Raw genomic sequence first — 21,904 nt, forward strand, 5'->3', positions numbered from 1 at the left:
GCTTATATAATCTTATAATATTAGATTATAATAAGGAGATGCTTAATATGATAATATTAGAATTTTAACGGGTCCGGGCAGACCCGTCACTCGGTCCGGATCCGGATCGCGGTCCACCATTTGGTGATGCCCGTTCTAGACTATATGTCATCACCTTTCAAAATAAGCGACCGAAAATTGTGTTGTTCTGAAAGAAAAAATAATAATAAAATCAGAATTTCTGATTGTAATGACAAGACAGAGTATGTAGCATGAGGAGGCCCATTTCTGATGGATGAATGTGTGGGTCTCCATGGTAATGGCCATCTGTGCTCTATCCAGGGGTCTCTTCTCCCTGGGTGGTGGATTAGCAGGCAGCGAATGGCTTCATCACATGCTCTATCCAAGCAACAGACCTAGACACAAGCAGCTTGTAGGCCTTTACTGATTCCTGAGCTGTAAATGAACATCAGTGAATCAATGTGAATTCTTATGCAACAGAGAATGGAAGGAAGTAACCGAACAATTCCTAAGAATTGCCAATAGGCAACTGATATGACAAGTGATAAGAGCAAGAGGAGGAGGTAGTTTCCAATGAAATAACCCTTATGGAATTACAAGTCCCATGATCATAGAAATAATCTGAAACCTTTAGGGATTTTTTTCTTTGACCCTTGTTGAATTTTAGAACAGATGGTTCTCCTATTACAAAAGGCTTCACATATATATCTTTAGTAGGACAGAGCTATTAACCACGCAAAGAGCTCTTTTTTAAAGAGTAATATAAGAAAATAGTCTCCTTGTGGAAGTGGGATGATGGCATCAAACCCTAAAGTCTTAAATTCCTTTTGAGGTTAAAACCTTTAACGGGTTTTCCTAACAAAGTTAATTTTCTTTAGAAAAGAAAGAATCCTTGTGGTTTATGACTATGGTTCATGTAAAGAGCTCAGAGCTAAAATCAGTCTGCTAGAACTGTCACCTCTTCATGGCCTTGGATCAGTGGCCTCGGGTTAATGGAATTGGATTAGTTAGTTGAATCAGTGCCTTGGATTAGTGGATTAGAGTCACTGGTCTTGGGTTAGTGGCCTGGAGTCAGTAGACTGGAGTCAGTGGTGTTTGGTTAGTGGCCTGGAGTCAGTAGACTGGAGTCAATGGTCTTTGGTTAGTGGCCTGGAGGCAGTAGTCATGAATTAGTGGCTTTGAGTTAGTGCTTTCTGGTTAGTGGTCTTGGGTTAGTGGCGGACTGAAGTCAGTGGTCTTTGGTTAATGGCCTGGAGGCAGCAGTCTTGAATTAGTGACTTGTAATTAATAACCTTGAATTAGTGGCTTAGAGAATATGGCCCTGAGTTAGCTCTGCACAGCCAATGGCCTTTAGTTAGTAGCCTGAACTCTTATCCTGAATATTTTTTAATTAGCCACCCCATGTGTGCTTGCTGTGTGACACAGAAAACTGACTAGGGCTAGTTGACATATTTGAACCGCAGCAATCCCGTATTAAAAATGAAAAAAGACTTAGTTGTCTGTATGGACTTGTATAAGGAAAAGGGCAGGTAGTGGTCTTCTCTAAGCATTCTTAATTCTCATGTTTCACTTCCTGCTCATGAACTAGCTAGTGGGTTAAAATCTGTTATAAACTGATTTAAAGAAAAATGAAGGAAAAAATGAAATATATAAATAAATAAAATTGGATGAAAGTGCAGTTTCGAAAGCCTAACCCACAACCCTGATGAAATGTATGTAGTAAAAGCTAAACATTCGGGTTAAATCTACTTTGTACTAATTAACAGTCAAATGAATGAATTGACTGTTCGGAGATTTATGGGTCAGGATCATTTAGCTTACCATAATTAATGATGCCTACAAAGGAACAAGCCACGTGTTTGATCCTTCGTTTTTGGACGTTGGCAAAGGGGAAGAGATGAGAGCAAAAGTGTGTAATTATACATTGCAGGAAATGAAAGCAACAGTGCTGTCTTGGATTTTTCAGACTGGCAGAAACATTATCACGTAGTACCACTCTCAGTATGTAGGAGTGCTTTTTATTTAGCCAAAAACGGCCATTACACGCTGCTGGAGAATAACACAAAAGTCTGATGACTCACCAACATACAGGGAGTATAGAAGTATATATAGATACTGTTTGGATCTGTGTGTGTGTATCTGCACAATAGTTGAGCCGCCCGAACGTTGGCGATGCTGACAACATCCAGACGAGCCCCATTTTCAAACATCAATGCCTGCATGACACTAAAATACAGTCTGAGTAACACAGCCACTCCAATGTTACCACAGAAGGTAAAGAAAATACAGAGAAATACACCTTATATACAAACACACCAAAACCAGGCGAGAGTGTGAGAATCTGTCATAATCCCAACATTTCAGATGACAAAATAAGAGACCATTTCTGTTCTTCAAAAAATGAATGGTACTACTTTTCTACTAATAGAAAAACATTATAATCCCAGATTTCATATTATATTGATATCTTATTCATCTTCTGCCTCTTTTATAGCTTTTTCCTTTCACCCGCGAGGCTGTTTGTGAGCTGTTAATAGCTACTTTTGTCACTCAGGTAAACAGAGCACATCTAGCAGGTGCCGTTGGTGGACACCACCATGTATTACACCCCCAGCCAGGGGACCGACGAGGTGCCGCAGACGAGGGCTGCTTACAGTGAGAGAGAGGAATAGAAAGGAGGATGACGGGATGTTCACTGAATCTGTTGAAAAGCAGGGACCCTGTGTGGTTAACTTTAGCCTCATGTTAGCTAACTTATATACCTTATCATGGGCTGTGTTTGAGAAGAGCAAAAAATTAATTTAACCACATTTCATGGGCATTTTTATGCAAGTCACCTGTATCACAATTTATTTATTTTTATTTCTCCATGTGCTGTTTGTACGCAGTGGAAAATATTGTTTCAAACAATTTGACAGACAATTTTTCAATCGATCAGGAGTCCACAAATGCCAGGATGTCGTTACTGGACTCTTGAGCCAGTCTTTAAACCCTCAAGTGTTCAGATGTATAAATGAGATAAACCTAAGCCAGTCTGAATGAGTGCTTCGGCCAAACGTCAGAAATGTAGAAGTCAACAACATCCTGTCCAGCAGTCGGCGCAAACAAGTAAATAAAGTTTCTCTGAACCGAGCTGTGAGTCGAGCATCTAAACCGATTCATTGATTCGCGCGCGTGCGGAAGTTTTGTGATTCTTCTGGGACACCGAGATACCTCGGCTTTTCTTTTTTAATCCTTTATCTCCAATAAATGTTCGTATTTGTGTTTGGTTGAATTAAAGATATGGATGAATGAATAAATCCGTGCTTCCTCTTTAAATGCTGAGCGAACAGCGAGGCTATTAGAAGACATTTACACAAATATACACCGGAAACAAGTGCTATAGGCTACTAATATTTATTTACAAAGTTCTCATGCTGTTATTATTCAATAACAAATCAATAATGTAGCCAAAACTCAATCCGAGTAAGTTGTGAAGACATTCAGGGCGAATTCAGGCTAAATCAACCGGGGCTCAGACTGGAAGCCTATACAGTAGATGAGCGTTTCCCATCCTAAAGCTTTATTAATGACACTAATGAACACTGCAGGCTTTACAGCACAATTATATCATAGCACTTGTTTATAAAACACACGGCAGATGGACACAATCCTGAATGATGTACAGAACGTGGCACGGATTCAGAACCGAATCAGAACGCGTTGTTTACATCGGAACAGAAAATAACTAACTCGAAGTTCTAGATTTCAGCTAGTTTACCGACGACGTTTTATACAAAATGTCTCACTAACGTTTTTGTGACTTTCTTGCTGATATGAACAGGATTTTTTCTGGTATAAGTTCACATTCGGTATGTGATGTATTTATGAGTCATTTTAATTGTTTATAGATTATTATTTGGCTTAATAATTGATAAATAATATAGGATAATTGTTATATGAATTATTTGGCGTCTGTCCGGCATGACAATGACAACCAGTTCCTTCCACAGAGTTGTGGTGATGTGTTAAGACAGCAGCCTCTTTGCCCACAACCAACAGCCCTGGGTGGCACAGAAGAACGTGACGTTATGGCATCTGAAGAAAGTAACGAAAACCGCAGCACCAGCAAAACCTTTGAGATTTTTAACACGAAAAACTACAGGTCTGATTATCCTGATGACAGCCGTGCACACTGTTCTAAGGATTTATTTGCTAATCATAAACAATGCCAAGACAGGAAGGATAAGAAAATTGACAAATATTTCAAATATTTGGCTAAGATAGCTAATGTGGAGCCTGTAAACACAGAACAGATATCCCTCTGTAGAGAAAGCTCACGTAAATGGGAATCCAAGTCTGCTCGTCGTGGTGACGTGGACAAGGACATCCAAAAAATTGTGGCGATGATTCTCCAGCAAATGTACAGCCCTACAGGTTCCTATGGAAATCGGATGGTCAGTCAAACAGATGAGTCAAGTAAGTCAAGTACTGAAGCTTTGCCCAGCGATCCTACAACATGCAGAGAAGGCCGTGAAGTCGAGGAAGAAGCTGCCTTTGTTCAGCAGCCTGTAAAAAAACTCAGTCTTAAAAAGAAAAAGAAATCTCCACGTGAAGATGACAATGATGACGACAACCACGAAACCTGGGCAATGAATCGCCAACAAATGTACAGCCCTAGCGGTCCCTATCGAAATCGGATGGTCAGTCAAATAGATAGTGAGTCAAGTTGTACTGAAGCTTTGCCCAGCGATCGTACAACATGCAGAGACGGCCGTGAAGTTGAGGAAGAACCTGCCTTTGGTCAGCAGCCTGCAAAACAACTCAGTCTTAAAAAGAAAAAGAAATCTCCGCGTGTAAATGACAATGACGATGACAACCACGAAACCTTGGCAATGATTCGCCAACAAATGTACAGCCCTAGCGGTCCCTATGGAAATCGGATGCTCAATCAGCCGGAACCTTCAGATTTGGCCTCTTTCTCCTTCGATCAACAAGACAACACTTGTAGTAACAGCGATTTACCTAGTGTCCGCAACAAAGCCTCAGGTGTGAACCAGACCAGCACGTCAACAACGAATCAGGGTAATGTAATAAAAGCACACAAAGGAAGTGACAGAGACTGATGTACAAATGAAGAAAAGCAAGAAAAAACAATATTTTCATAATGACTACAAATATTCTGCCATTTTCAAAAATGTAGCCATGTAAATTAATTAGTGTAGAGGTAAATAAGTCTGATAGGAGAGGCTCTTTAGGACCTTAGTCATGATTATAAAAAGGTAGGAGTGGGAAAAGTGCACAACCACAAGCAACAACCACAGGAGGCTCTAAAGCGACAGTCTAAATGTACACGGCTAAAGAAGTGCAGTTATCATATAACCAGAATTACTATTTGTAGTTATTATTATTTGCAACTAATACCATTTCATTACATGTACTCTAATATAATATAATATAACATAATATAATATAATATAATGTACTCTAAACTAATCTAACCTAATCTAATCTAATCTAATCTAATGAACCAAATCTAATCTAATGTACATTAACCTAATCTAATCCAACCTAATATAATGCAACATATCGCTTTGTACTAATATTTTGAGTCCTCTGACTCAGTATGTACCGTATTCATGATTTATTTTAATTGTTAATAGTTTGTTAGTTGTCTTGGTGATTTTTGACCTGTAGTTTGATCTGCGTTGTTTAAATCGATTTCTATAATAATCACCGATCGACACAACTAATAGGACCAAAACTGATATGCAGCATCACCACTCACTCTGTCCACTTTACTGATGGTTACAAATGGTGTTATAGTGTTAGTTTATTACATATAGGTTGTTGAGTTACATTTTATATCCATGCATACTGGGTTCTGTATTAGCTAATCAGATGTTGTTAGGTCAATATACTGGGACTAGTTCAGTGTTTGTTTAGCTCAGTATGTTCGCAGGTTCAGGTGCAGATAGTTGTCGAAAAGCACTGGGCAAGAGCATACTGTAAATCCCTGGTGTTGTAACGAGAAAGAACAACAATATCACTTAAACATATGAAAAATGAATAACAATGAAAATTTGCTTTCAACTTTTTGATGATTAACATAGAAAATAAAGTGTCAACATGTCAACTGCTAGCTGAAGGTGATTATGTGTACTCAAGCCACATACATGTATGTGAAAAAGGCTGAACAGTTGTGCATTATTTACAGTATATAGTAAAGAGTTACATTTACATACATTCTTGTTAAAGTTACTAACATGCAACAATTTATTTCTTTATTTATGTAGAAGCTGGAAAACAACAAAAGTCTAGATTCACAACCATCTCACAAAAACTTCAAAACAAGTACAACAATCAGTCCATTAAAATGATTCACCAGCAACTTTATAGCCCTGGGAGGCCTTATGGCAATATGCTGGCAAGTCTGAGAGGGAAAACTTCTTTCCCAGGTCTTAAAATATGTCGGGACGGCCGTAAGAAGGAGAAAGGACCTACCTACAGTCAGCCGCCTACAAAGAAACTCAAGCTTGACTTTTTCAAACATCGTAAAATCCCCAAGCACATTGGAAGAACGGCTCAGCTGATGCCTGAGCATAAGTTTTTTTATGGAACTATGCAAGCAAAACGTGTCCGTTACCAGAACTACCCTGAAGAAGTAGAAGACTCCAATCAGCAGCCTGCAAAGAAAGTCACGTGTGAGCCTTTACAATACGGACCTTTCATGATACCGAAACATATGGGTGATAATTGTTATATGAATTATTTGGCGTCTGCCCGGCATGACAATGACAACCAGTTCCTTCCACAGAGTTGTGGTGATGTGTTAAGACAGCAGCCTCTTTGCCCACAACCAACAGCCCTGGGTGGCACAGAAGAACGTGACGTTATGGCATTTGAAGAAAGTAATGAAAACCCCAGCACCAGCAAAAGCTTTGAGTTTTTTTACCTAAAAAACTACAGCTCTGATTATCCTGATGACAGCCGTGCACACTGTTCTAAGGATTTATTTGCTAATCAAAAACAATGCCAAGACAGGAAGGATAAGAGAGAAACCACCTCCAGTCAAAACCCTGCAAACATGAACAAATATTTTAAATATTTGGCTAAGATAGATAATCTGGAGCCTATAAACACAGAACAGACGCAATCGAAGTCTGCTCGTCGAGGTGACAATGACGATGAGGAAGAACCTGCCCTTGGTCAGCAGCCTGCAAAACAACGCAGTCTTAAAAAGAAAAAGAAATCTCCGCGTGTAAATGACAATGACGATGACAACCACGAAACCTTGGCAATGATTCGCCAACAAATGTACAGCAATCGGATGCTCAATCAGCTTGAACCTTCAGATTTGGCCTCTTCCTCCTTCGATCAACAAGCCAACACTTGTAGTAACAGCGATTTACCTAGTGTCCGCAACAAAGCTTCACGTGTGAACCAGACCAGCACGTCAACAACGAATTAGGGAAATGTATTAAAAGCACACAACGGAAGAGACTTTTGAACAAAAAAAAGAAAAGCAAGAAGAAACAATCTTTTCATAATGACCACAAATATTCTGCCATTTTCAAAAATTTAGCCATGTAAATTAATTAGTGTGAGCTGCTGGTAAGTGCACATTGCTAGGAAAAATGCACCACCACAAGCAACAACCACAGGAGGCTCTAACGCGACAGTCTAAATGTACATGGCTAAAGAAGTGCAGTTATCATATAACCAGAATTACTATTTGTAGTTATTATTATTATTATTATTTGCAACTTTTACCATTTCATTACATGTACTCTAATCTAATCTAATCTCATCTAATATAATGTACAGTACACTAATCTAATCTAATGCAACATGTCTCTTTGTACTAATATTTTGAGTCAAGGTTCAGACAGCACCAGAAAGAAGATACAACCCTGAATGTACCTCGATTAGCTCTTCAGTAGCTGGATTAGCTCCCTGCCCAAGAATCGAACCCTGGCTGCAGACCACAAGGCTTTCTATCTCATATAATAAATAATATTTCAATAAAAAAATCATGTTGTGTTTTCTTGAGTTACTTTTACATACAAGGTATATACTCTATATAAATATATGAAGTAAATGTATGAATTGTTTTAATATATGAATATTGATGTGTATAAGGGATGGTCTCTTTTACATGTACACACAAAGAGCTTATGAAGTCATTGTAAGTAGTATTGTTGACAAATTGCTGTTGTAGAGAAGGGTAGAGTATTTGATTACAAAAAGGACAACACAGGAGCAGCAGAAGCCTAAAAGTGCACAATAAACTAATGAATATCACAAATATCAAGAAAGACCTTTGTGTGAAGATATTTACAGACTGAACGTGAGGTCTCTGTACAGAATAACTGGCCGTTTAGACTCTCGGTGTTGACAATTACGTTGTAGAATATTTCCTGTATAGTACATTAGTTTGTTTTTTTTAAAGCATTGTGTGGTACATACTTGGTGAACAAATCACAGCTGTGTCTCCAGATGTGTGACTAGGCTGATATATTTTACACTGAGCTGAACCAGTATTTAATGTAGAACGAAACAGGACAAACTGCAAAACTGCATATTTTCCTGTTAGCTAACTATTAGCTACTTTTCTCACTCAAGTGAACGGGGCACACCTAACAGGTGTCGTTGGTGGACACCACCATGTACTGTATATGTATTACACCCCGAGACCGATGAGGTACTGCAGACGAGAGAGGAATAGAAAGGAGTGTAACGGGATGTCTGTGGTACTACAGTCTACTGAATCTGTTGAGAAGCAGGGACCCTGTGTGGTTAACTTTAGCCTCATGTTAGCTAACTTAGATACCTTATCATGGGCTGTTTGAGCAAAATGTTGTTTTAACCACATTTCATGGACATTTTTATGCAAGTTACCTGTAGTATAATTTAGTTATTTGTATTTCCCTATGGGCTGTTTGTTAATAGTGAAAAACGTTTGTTTTTAACAGTTTGGCAGAACATTCTCACTTCTTTTGTTGTTTGTTTTTTCTATGAAGGTGCTGTTTCTTATTTAATATTTCCATTGATTAAAATGCTTGTGAAATGGCTAATTTTCTGAACATGACAAAGAGATTATATTAGCTAAATATTTATATGCTTTTATTGTTATCCAGTTTGAATTAAGTCTCTAAATACAGAATACAGTTACATCGTTGTAACACATTAGCTTCATTTCCTTCCTTGTTTCTTAATTATTTCATTTTTATTGTATCGCAGGTCCCAGAAAGAGAGAGAAGAGAAATTAATGTTCTTGAATTATACTTTAACAAATAAAAAAATTGCAGGCGGACTGACATAGTATCAACACAATAAAAGATTTCAGTTTAGCCCATCTGGTTGTTAACTGTTTACTCAGAACTGCATGCCATGGGATGTTTTATATCATTTTCCTTAAATTAAAAGCAGGAGGTTTTTTTTTAGGTGAGTTTAAACCGTGTTCCTCACTGCTGTAGATATCAAGCTGATATCAAGACATCATAATGTACGATAGGTCTTGAAAATAAAACTTTAGTAACCTGAGAAACTTTTCAGTTTGTATTTCTTGCTCTGGTTCCTCTATTGTAAACATGAGAATATTGGTGGAAGTTGAACTTTTTGGCAAGTCGTGGCCTAATGGTTAGAGAGTCTGACTCGTAATCGTAAGGTTGTGGGTTCGAGTCTCGGGTCGGCCACGACTGAGGTGCCCTTGAGCAAGGCACCGATTCTGCTCCCCAGGCGCCGCAGGATAAATGGCTGCCCACTGCCCCGGGTGTGTGTTCACGGTGTGTGTGTGTGTTCACTGCTGTGTGTGTGTGTGCACTTTGGATGGGTCAAATGCAGAGAACGAATTCTGAGTATGGGTCACCGTACTTAGCCGTATGTCACGTCACTTTTTTTTTCACTTTAACTGATGATGAAAAAACACCACTAAATGCCACCGCTTCTTTAAAGCAGAGACTGTTGCTTCATCCAAAAAAAGTTTGTAGACACCTGACCATCATCTCCATGTTGAAAATCCTATTCCAGATTTAGGTCCCTGTTTACTATTAAAACAAGCGTCACTCTTTTGTGAAGGCTTTCTACTAGATGTTGGAGTGCGTTTGCAGTAATGCATTCGTTCTGCTACAAGAGCATTAGTGAGATCAGATACTAATGTTGGGTGAGGAGGTCTGTACAGTTCATCAGTACGGTTCATCCCAAAGGGCTTTCTACAGCACACCACACCAACCTTGACTTCACGGCGCATCGTCATGCTGGAACCAGACCCAGCGCCCCCTCGTCTGAGCTCCAGCAAAGGGAAATCCTAATGCTTACAGGCTCATGTTTGGGTGTGAATGTCAGGAGTCCACAAATGCCAGGATGTCGTTACTGGACTCTTGAGCCAGTCTTTAAACCCTCAAGTGTTCAGATGTATAAATGAGATAAACCTAAGCCAGTCTGAATGAGTGCTTCGGCCAAACGTCAGAAATGTAGAAGTCAACAACATCCTGTCCAGCAGTCGGCGCAAACAAGTAAATAAAGTTTCTCTGAACCGAGCTGTGAGTCGAGCATCTAAACCGATTCATTGATTCGCGCGCGCGTGCGGAAGTTTTGTGATTCTTCTGGGACACCGAGATACCTCGGCTTTTCTTTTTTTAATCCTTTATCTCCAATAAATGTTCGTATTTGTGTTTGGTTGAATTAAAGATATGGATGAATGAATAAATCCGTGCTTCCTCTTTAAATGCTGAGCGAACAGCGAGGCTATTAGAAGACATTTACACAAATATACACCGGGAAACAAGTGCTATAGGCTACTAATATTTATTTACAAAGTTCTCATGCTGTTATTATTCAATAACAAATCAATAATGTAGCCAAAACTCAATCCGAGTAAGTTGTGAAGATATTCAGGGCGAATTCAGGCTAAATCAACCGGGGCTCAGACTGGAAGCCTATACAGTAGATGAGCGTTTCCCATCCTAAAGCTTTATTAATGACACTAATGAACACTGCAGGCTTTACAGCACAATTATATCATAGCACTTGTTTATAAAACACACGGCAGATGGACACAATCCTGAATGATGTACAGAACGTGGCACGGATTCAGAACCGAATCAGAACGCGTTGTTTACATCCGAACAGAAAATAACTAACTCGAAGTTCTAGATTTCAGCTAGTTTACCGACGACGTTTTATACAAAATGTCTCACTAACGTTTTCTTAAGTATATTTTCCTCACCACGAGTGATTTTCCTGCTGATTAAACGATGAATAAACGTAAATTCGTCTGCTTCAAATTCAACTCCGGTATGTACCGTATTCATGATTTATTTTAATTGTTAATAGTTTGTTAGTTGTCTTGGTGATTTTTGACCTGTAGTTTGATCTGCGTTGTTTAAATCGATTTCTATAATAATCACCGATCGACACAACTAATAGGACCAAAACTGATATGCAGCATCACCACTCACTCCGTCCACTTTACTGATGCTTACAAATGGTGTTATAGTGTTAGTTTATTACATATAGGTTGTTGAGTTACATTTTATATCCATGCATACTGGGTTCTGTATTAGCTAATCAGATGTTGTTAGGTCAATATACTGGGACTAGTTCAGTGTTTGTTTAGCGCAGTATGTTCGCAGGTTCAGGTGCAGATAGTTGTCGAAAAACCCATCAGCACTGGGCAAGAGCATACTGTAAATCCCTGGTGTTGTAACGAGAAAGAACAACAATATGACTTAAACATATGGAAAATGAATAACATTGAAAATTTGCTTTCAACTTTTTGATGATTAACATAGAAAATAAAGTGTCTAGCTGAAGCTGAACCGCTAGCTGAAGGTGATTATGTGTACTCAAGCCACATGTATGTGAAAAAGGTTGAACAGTTGTCTATTATTTATATAGTAAAGAGTTACATTTACAAACATCCTTCTTAATGTTACTAACATGCAACAATTTTTTTTTATGTAGAAGCTGGAAAACAACAAAATTCCATATTTACATCTGGCTCACAAAAGCTTCAAAACAAGAACAACAATCTGTCCATTAAAATAATTCGCCAGCAACTTTATAGCCTTGGTAGGCCTTATGGCAATATGCTGGCAAATATGAGAGGGGAAACTTCTCTCCCCAATCTTAAAGGATATCGGGACGGCCGTAAGAAGGAGAAAGGACCTACCTACAGTCAGCCGCCTACAAAGAAACTCAAGCCTGACTTTTTCGAACATCGTAAAATCCCCAAGCACGTTGGAAGAACGGCTCAGCTGATGCCTAAGCATAAGTTTTTTTATGGAACTATGCAAGCAAAATGTGTCCGTTACCAGGACGACCCTGAAGAAATAGAAGACAATGCCTCCAATCAGCAGCCTGCAAAGAAAGTCACGTGTGAGCCTTTACAATACGGACCTTTCATGATACCAAAACATGTGGGTGATAATTGTTATATGAATTATTTGCCGTCTGTCCGGCATGACAATGACAACCAGTTCCTTCCACAGAGTTGTGGTGATGTGTTAAGACAGCAGCCTCTTTGCCCACAACCAACAGCCCTGAGTGGCACAGAAGAACGTGACGTTATGGCATCTGAAGAAAGTAACGAAAACCCCAGCACCAGCAAAAGCTTTGAGTTTTTTTACCTAAAAAACTACAGCTCTGATTATCCTGATGACAGCCGTGCACACTGTTCTAAGGATTTATTTGCTAATCATAAACAATGCCAAGACAGGAAGGATAAGAGAGAAACCACCTCCAGTCAAAACCTGGCAAAAATGGACAAATATTTGGCTAAGATAGATAATACGGAGCCTGTAAACACAGAACCATCTACCTTTGGAGAAGGCTCACGTAAATGGCCATCCAATGACGACATCCTCAAAACTCTGACGATTATTCAAAAACAATGGTACAGCCCTACAGGTTCCTATGGAAATAAGATGGTCCGTCAAACAGATAGTGAGTCAGGTTGTACTGAAGCTTTGCCCAGCGATCGTACAACATGCAGAGATGGCCGCAAAGTTGAGGAAGAACCTGCCTTTGGTCAGCAGCCTGCAAAACAACTCAGTCTTAAAAAGAAAAAGAAATCTCCGCGTGTAAATGACAATGATGATGACAACCACGAAACCTTGGCAATGATTCGCCAACAAATGTACAGCCCTCGCGGTCCCTATGGAAATCGGATGCTCAATCAGCCGGAACCTTCAGATTTGGCCTCTTCCTCCTTCGATCAGCAAAACAGCGATTTACCTAGTGTCAGAAACAAAGCTTCAGATATGGACCAGACCAGCACGTCAACAACGAATCAGGGTAATGTAATAAAAGCACACAAAGACAGTTACAGAGACTGATGTACAAAAGAAGAAAAGCAAGAAAGTGACATACGGCTAAGGACGGTGACCCATACACAGAATTTGTTCTCTGCATTTTACCCATCCAAAGTGCACACACACAGCAGTGAACACACACAAACCATGAACGCACACCTGGAGCATTGGGCAGCCATTTATGGTGTGGCACCCGGGGAGCAGTTGGGGGGTTCGGTGCCTTGCTCAAGGGCACCTCAGTCGTGGCCGGCCCGAGACTCGAACCCGCAACCTTTGGGTTACGAGTCAGACTCTCTAACCATTAGGCCACGACTGAATTCTTTTCATAATGACCACAAATATTCTGCCATTTTCAAAAATGTAGCCATGTAAATTAGTGTAGAGGTAAATAAGTCTGACAGGATCTTTAGTCACAATTAGAAAAAGGTAACAGTGTTCGCTGGAGCTGCTGGTAAGTGCACATTGCTAGGGAAAGTGCACAACCACAAGCAACAACCACAGGAGGCTCTAAAGCGACAGTCTAAATGTACACGGTTAAAGAAGTGCAGTTATCATATAACCAGAATTACTATTTGTAGTTATTATTATTATTTGCAACTTTTACCATTTCATTACATGTACTCTAATCTAATATAATATAATCTAATATAATATAATGTACACTAATCTAATCTAATCGAACCTAATCTAATGCAACATGTCTCTTTGTACTAATATTTTGAGCCCTCTGTCTCTTCAGACAGCACCAGAAAGAAGATACAACCCTGAATGTACCTCTTCAGTAGCTGGATTAGCTCCCTGCCCAAGAATCGAACCCTGGCTGCAGACCACAAGGCTTTCTACTGTATCTCACATAATAAATAATATTTCAATAAAAAAATCATGTTGTGTTTTCTTGAGTTACTTTTACATACAAGGTATATACTCTATATAAATATATGAAGTAAATTCATGAATTGTTTTAATATATACATATATATATAAGGGATGGTCTCTAACATTTACACACTATATATATATATATATATATACACACTAATAAAGAGATTCTAAAGTGTTTGTATGACGTTATTGTTGCCAAATGCTGTGGTAGAATAGAGGATTTGATTACAAAGAGGACTTTGCACAAGCCTTAAAGTGCACAATAAATAAACCACAAGCTGTGTCTTCAGACGCGTAACTAAACTGATATATTTTGCATTGACCTGAAGCAGTATTCAATGTAGAATGAAATGGGACAAACTGCAAAACTGCAACTGCTAAAACTTTACCTGTGTGTGTCGAACCAGAGCCAGTGTCATCAAGTCTATATAATAAAAGCACTGAGTTGCACCTTAAATCACAAGCAGAGCTTAAACCCTAGTGAGGGATTGTGTGCACACAATCTACAGGACCTTGTGCTCATATTTAATAATACTATCTAACTACTGATGATTAATAAGATTAAAAGGAAGATTCTTCTGTAATTCTTTCTCTTGATCTTTTTTCCTTCATTTATTGTGAAATACATTCAGATTGCTGTCATTTCAGGTCTTCTGTTCATTAGCAAGATAATATACCGAACACCTAGCTTACGTCACATAGTATCGCATGTTATATCGGAACCCACATTTGTATAAATGCAGATAATTTAGATAAACACACTGAACTCTTTCAGCACCTATGACTTGCTTTCTAATAATACCTTTAGATACAAGTCTCTTCCTAAATCCTGTCTCTTCCGGTAAAAAGTTTGATTTTCCTATCAAGATTCCTATCATAAAGCCATTGTTTAATGCTTCATTTTGATTTAATGTTGCTTTTAGAACTAAAATGAGTATCCTAGAAAATAAAGCTCAGAGTCAAATGCAACTACCGTCATTGAGGACACACTGACTAGTGACATGTATGTGTGGTTTGGCAATCGCATCTCCCACCCAATAGACAGATACATCCTCCTGAGAGGGGTCACGACAGCTCAGCGGATTACTGGAACACGACTCCCATCATCAGAGCAGCTAGGCCCAGCTGTAGATAGCCAGGAAGGCTAGTTCCTCTGAGACACACACCATCCGGTCCACAGTCTGTTCACCTGGCAAAACACCAAATACAACCTGCCATGTCTCAGGCCAGAGAGCATCACACGTTCATGAAAAGCTTTTACAGTACACAGAGGCAGCATGTCTGGCTGCCAATGAAGAAATAATGCAGAGAAAGATGATATATAACAAGATCACAATGATCTCCCGGGAGCCTTGACAAGCTTTCGTGCTGAACCTCATCATATACAGTGGGTTTGTACATCGAGTTCCTTCTCGTCTCCGGAGATGTTTAGATAAAATGTAAATTCCTCGCACAATGTGCACAGGTTGTGTTAAGTTTAGAAGAACGTTACAAAAGACAAAAATGACACTTCTGACAACTCAAAAGGAAATACCAGTTAAAGCTGGTGGTTAGCAATGATGTTAGCATTCAGAACGTATTCTGTAAAGTGTTACACCATATCAGAAAATAATACCTCAGTCTATTTATTTTCAATCAGTACAAAGAAATGAATGATTTTCTGGCCGTGAGACTGATATAAAATGAATCGTTGGATTTAAATGCGAGTCGTGTTTTTTTCCCTCTGTTGGATAATAAATGAGGTAATGAGCAAATGAGGAACATGTACAGACAATACACTGATATAATCACTGAATCTTGTTTCACATTACTGTATGTTATTTATATTTTAACTCTGATAGATAGATGGATAGATGGATGGACTGACGGACGGACAGACGGACGGACGGACAGACAGACAGATAGATATTTTTTAAACCATTACCATTCTTAGAAAGTCAAATCTTTCCAATGTGCCCCTTTTCCAAATGACAGCAACGATACACTGATCTTGAACATGAACCTGGCCTTGTTTTAGTCCATGCAGGTAATTTGCAAGATGATTCATAAAACTTTGTCAAACTGTCTGTAATTTTGTAAAAAAAATCAAGGCTACTGTATTTCAAAGCATTGCTGGACGTGTATTAGGTTCAGGTCTGGAAGCACATCTGGATCGGGTCAAGTTCGTAAGCACTGCGCATTTGGGAAGACAGACGTGCTTTATCTTACATGTTTAGCATTTAGCAGACACCCTTATCCAGAGCAACTTAAGACTGAGCAATTGAGGGTTAAGGACTTTGCTCAGGGGCCCAGCAGTGGCAGCCTGGTGGACATGGGATCCAAACTCACAACCTTCAGTTTGGATAGCCAACACCTTAACAACTAGGCTACCACATCCTTTATAAGTTCCTATGTGTAAATGTAGAAGAAGCATGAAATTCTATCCATTGTAATTATTTTTCCGTGTCATTAGCACTAGAATCCTCTGGACAAGAAGCTAAATGTGCTAACGTTTGCAGTGTATCTATGTTGTATCCCAGCAGTCGGTTGGTTGTTTTCTTGTGTTCCTGAGCTCAGATGCACTGTTTTGCCAGAAGGCACTAAAACTGGGGTAACATGAATCTGAAATGGCTCCTGTGAAGTAGAAAACATCCTGTTTAACATACAAGGAGCTAAATCTTTTCCCCCAAGCCATTGTAAACTGCGAAAATGAACCACCTGTAGGCAATGTTAATATCTTTGAACACTTTAAAGCATAATCTGATGCTGATACGGTACAACTATGTGCAAGTGAGGAGCTGTACATAGAATACTGGTTTCATTAGGCAGCTACACTTAATGCCCAAGCAACAATTAGGCAATCCTATTAGCCGGATGTTTATAGTTATGGCACCTTCAAGTTCTCCTTGCAATTCCCTTCTTTATGAGTTTGAAGTCATTAGTATGATAATATGTGTTTAAGTAGCTTTGGGTGGAAACTTATCGATCAGCAAATTAAAATTGTTCATTCAACCCCAAACTTTTACACTTAATGATATATTACAATATAGACTCAGCTTCTATAACTCTGGGATCATTTCTAATCAAGGATTAATCAAGTCTAAATTGATCTCTTATCTGTTAAAGTTCCAGGTTGTGACCAGTCATTACAGCATCGTGGTGGTATTCACGTGCACTGTGTTAAGTAGTTGTTTGGTTGGATGGTTTTTGTTTTATTTTAATCGCAGGGTTTCCCGCAGCACTTTGCAGTTCGGGCGGCCCGCCTAAGCTGTGAAACCATACCGCCTTCACTATGTCATCCAAAAAAAATAAAATGCCGCCGCACAAAAGGCCGACAAGTGCATCTCGGAGAATAGCGCGGACGAGCTTCACACCGCGAGCGGGCACGTGCGCCACACGGCCAAAATGAGAGAAAGACGTGGTTCGTCACTCTCTGGAGGATAACTAGCCAGTTGGTAAAACGCGTGTCCGTGAGAACTGTAAGGACTTTTTTTTGTATTTATTTAAGCCTGTTATTGTATTAGTCTATAGTTCTTGCAAATTTAAAGTAAGTTACAGTAGCTGGTGATTTTGTTGTTTGAGTTCTTCACCTGCTAGCTAGGTTGCATGTGCCTGTTTTTAATGATTGTTAAACGTAGTACAGAGTATGTGGTCTATCTCACAAAGAAGCCCCGCCCCCGGCGCCCAAACCCCCCACCACACCCCCGCCCAACCCTACCGCCTTAAGTAACACATTTTCTGCCTGAAACCGTGAATTGTCTTTATTTATATGTACATACAGTATATTTCATTATACAAAAATATACCATATGTTCAACAAGTGCTGTTTGGCTCTGAATTTTCTTTTGGCTCATCTTGTGTTTCATACACAAGATGAAGCTTACATGAGAATGTACATGATTTCACATCTCCAGTTGCACCAGTAAAACTCATGGGTTACACATAATACACCAGAGGAAATGAATTAGACACAGGTACAGGGCATGTTTAAAGCAAACATGAGTCAACAAATTTGCAGAAACACACACACACACACACACACACACACACACACACACACACACACACACACACACACACACACACACACACACACACACACACACACACACTGCTCATAGGTTCCACCATGAAATTGCTGGATTCAATACAGTTCAACAGCTGCTGTGCTTTTCCTTTAAACCTGCTGCCTGGCAATTTTCTCCTTGACTGGTCTTTCTTCCTTGACCCTCACACAATTTAAGTCAGGTCTGTATTGCACAGATCACAGTCTCCGTTCTCCAACATTACTATGGCATAATAACAACACACCAACACCCAAGCAATGTGACATTCAGTCTAGTGCAAAAGTTTGCACTCCCTAGGATATCTATCCTGGAAAGAAAAGAAAATGTATTTCACTATATATATATATGTGTGTGTGTGTGTGTGTGTGTGTGTGTGTGTGTGTGTGTGTGTGTGTGTGTATATATATAAACAATATATATATATATATATATATATATATATATATATATATATATATATATATATATATATATATATTGTGGGAAAATAATTTTAATTCATTGTTTTATTTCCTTTTAGTTCTAGCATATTTCTGTGGATCATATAGAAGCCCAATCAACTTACAAGGCTAGTTCAATTCAAACTTTACATTAGTCTTGTAGTTCCTGTATCTCATTAATATGAAAGGAAAGGGCAAAGGTAACTCAGGATATCATCTGTCCTTTGTGACATCTGTCCCATTGTTTAATTTGGCAATGGGGTTCAAGGTCTGAGTCAAGAAGGAATGCCAAACATTAGAGGTGAATTTGTTTCTATGATAATGAAGGGGTCTGAGAAAGACTGTTATGTTAATGGGAATAAGGGTGAAAGTCCAGGATCTGGTGTGGGGCTGTTACATCCTTTCATGCTTTGATTGTCATCTGAGTGTTTTGTCTCTATCTGTTGGGAATGCCCCCTAAAATGTGTATATTTACAATGTAATACAACTTTAAGTCAGACTTGATGACTGCAGCGCCCGTGCCAGTACGCTCTGACTTGCAGACTCGTTTCATCGTGTATCTACAATAAAGACTACTGCACAAGGATATCAGGGTCTCCTGGTCTTCTCTGGAAAAAGTTTACAACAATATATATATATATATATATATCAATCAAACTTGAAATGTATGTGTATCATGCAATAAGATGATCATACTTTTTCATCTCTTTTTCATTATTTCTTCATGTAATCATTTGCACTCACCTGTAAAGTTTTGCATTTTAAAATAAACCAGTCAACTAACTGTGAAAATACGACTGATAAACTTAATAATAAATGATAAATCCTACCAGGAAAAATGAATTATCAGCTCTGGCACCTAGACACTGGGCAAACGTTATGCTTTTACTCCCAAACCTTTGAATTTGATCTCGAAGCTTGGGAAAATGAGGATTTTTTTTTTTAATGCTCCGATACACACACAGGCTGTTAGGTTAGATAACACTCAGCTCTACATAATAAAGGCAGAAATGTGAAGCAAAAAAATCAGTTGGTGGTTATGTCCCAAATGGCTTACATTAACTCGCTACAGGGTTCTGATGAACAGCTCGGGGTTAAGTGTGCTTCTGCTGGGTTTATCAGTAACCACCAGCTGTGACTGAACCATGACCTCCAATCAAATAAATTCCACTTCTTCTTTTTTGAAATAGTTTTGAGCAAAACCAAAAATATTGAAACTGAAAAACACAAAAGCATTTTCATAAACCATTATAACATTTAATGTGTGTTACTGATTCAATTACAAATCAGCCTACAGTTCATTTTGCTCAAAAGCACGACACCTGCCAATCGCTGACAGTTGTTTTCGATTTTTGGATATTTCCATCTTTTCACCTCTTTACCCCAGGCATTCTCTATTCACCAGGAGTCAAGGCTGCTAATGTGGCTCGATAGGAGACCAGCACAGCGCTATCAGTCATTACCATGGTCCCTGTCGTAGGTATGAATGACCTCGGAAACATTCACAAGGCTAGGAAGAATCCTTTCGTTCACTGCTTCAGGTGGCAATTCACATTTAACATAAATTTACATTGAATTAACATTTTTCAAGAAGCTCAACACCATAATCATGAGAAATCCAATACAGACAGATGTTAGTGCAAATGATGAAATGCGACATAAGCATGTGACAGTTGGATTTCTGCTGCATGAAGATTTCAGACATTTAAAGAGAAGATGCCAACACCATGTGGTCTTTGAGGACAACAACCTCCTCATCAATACACAATTATCAGACTGTATCTGACTGTAGAAAGGACATTATTCATAATAACACTCACTGGTGTTTATAACAGTTTATAATCACACCCTCCAGTGTCACCCAAATGAGGATGAGGTTCACATTTGAGTCTGGTTCCTCTCAAGGTTTTTTCCTCTTCCAAGTTTTTCCTCACCACAGTCGCCTCAGTCACCTCAGACTTGTTCATTGGGGATGAATACAAACACATTTAAATCTAATATAAGTCTAATATAAATCTTGAACTTTTGTCCCATCTTCAACTTTTTGTACTATATTTCTAACCTTTGTTGAAAGTGAAATGAAATTAAAATCGAATTGAATTGAATTGAAAATAAAGGAAGCTGAACGGTCTGAGTAGAGTATACAGGTGCTGACAGACTGAAGGAATAGAGGAAGGTAGAGATGAATCAAGGGTCAAATCCAACTGCATTACTAGCGACAAATGGCATTGTAGGTAATCTAGAGACCTTAAAGTGAGAAGTGAAAATACCCAAATACAGCAAAGATATCCGTCAGCATCACGAGGATTAAAAACAGACCCAAACGCAGGATAGCTAAAATAAACTGAATTTATTAACTAAAACACACGAAACAGGGACAAAGACACGACAACCAAAGACATGACCAGAAATGACACGAGACGACAGATGACAAGGATTCTGTGTTGCAATAGGCAACACGGCACGGTTAAATACACAACACAATTAACACATAAGGAACAGGTGTGCAGAGGCGGTGAGGAAGAGACAAGGGGCGGGGCAGACACGTGAACATAGAACGTAAACAAAAGCACGTGGCCAAAGTCCGGGTTGGATCCTGACAATATCGATGAAATAATTATTTTTTTTAAATCCGATTACAAAATAAATCTTGGACATGAGAGAAAACCACATACAAGCTGCTTAGTGTAGATACAAATAAAAATGTTTTAATCTTAATTAATGCTGCTATTAATTCTAGATAATGGAACCTTAACTTTGTGTTCATACCAACAGATCATCAGAAAATAAGATAATATTGTTGTTTTTTTTTCCCTAATAAAGATGATAATATTGTGGTTGAAATGGAATTTCTTACACGTCTGGGTGGATTAGATGCAGATGTGCTGGTAGAATCACAGCTTATGGCTTCACCGGTACGTTTTAGACAAGTTTGCTTACAAAGGATGCTAAAATAAAGGCCGTGCTGATGAATCCTGACTCACTCACTCATTTTCTACCGCTTTATCCGAACTACCTCGGGTCACGGGGAGCCTGTGCCTATCTCAGGCGTCATCGGGCATCGAGGCAGGATACACCCTGTACGGAGTGCCAACCCATCGCAGGGCACACACTCTCATTCACTCACACACTCACACACTACGGACAATTTTCCAGAGATGCCAATCAACCTACCATGCATGTCTTTGGACCGGGGGAGGAAACCGGAGTACCCTGAAGAAACCCCCGAGGCACGGGGAGA

General features: G+C 39.1%; 3 protein-coding genes across 6 annotated transcripts in view; 2 read left to right on the plus strand and 1 right to left on the minus strand.

The window, feature by feature from the left end:
- Window positions 1-21,904, minus strand: part of nbeab (neurobeachin b) — a 417,880-nt gene that overhangs the window by 382,795 nt on the left and 13,181 nt on the right. The window lies entirely within an intron of this gene.
- LOC113645244 lies at window positions 3,694-8,012 on the plus strand. Its single transcript, XM_027150749.2, has 3 exons — window positions 3,694-3,851; window positions 3,993-5,064; window positions 6,276-8,012. Exons 1-3 carry the CDS (start codon window positions 3,816-3,818, stop codon window positions 7,448-7,450), a joined length of 2,283 nt encoding a protein of 760 aa, XP_027006550.1. The 5' UTR covers window positions 3,694-3,815; the 3' UTR covers window positions 7,451-8,012.
- Window positions 11,094-14,167, plus strand: LOC113645245. The gene is made up of 3 exons (XM_027150750.2): window positions 11,094-11,277; window positions 11,947-13,278; window positions 14,035-14,167. Exons 1-3 carry the CDS (start codon window positions 11,238-11,240, stop codon window positions 14,061-14,063), a joined length of 1,401 nt encoding a protein of 466 aa, XP_027006551.2. The 5' UTR covers window positions 11,094-11,237; the 3' UTR covers window positions 14,064-14,167.

This window comes from Tachysurus fulvidraco, chromosome 11 (assembly GCF_022655615.1).
Source record: "Tachysurus fulvidraco isolate hzauxx_2018 chromosome 11, HZAU_PFXX_2.0, whole genome shotgun sequence".
NCBI lineage: Eukaryota > Metazoa > Chordata > Actinopteri > Siluriformes > Bagridae > Tachysurus > Tachysurus fulvidraco.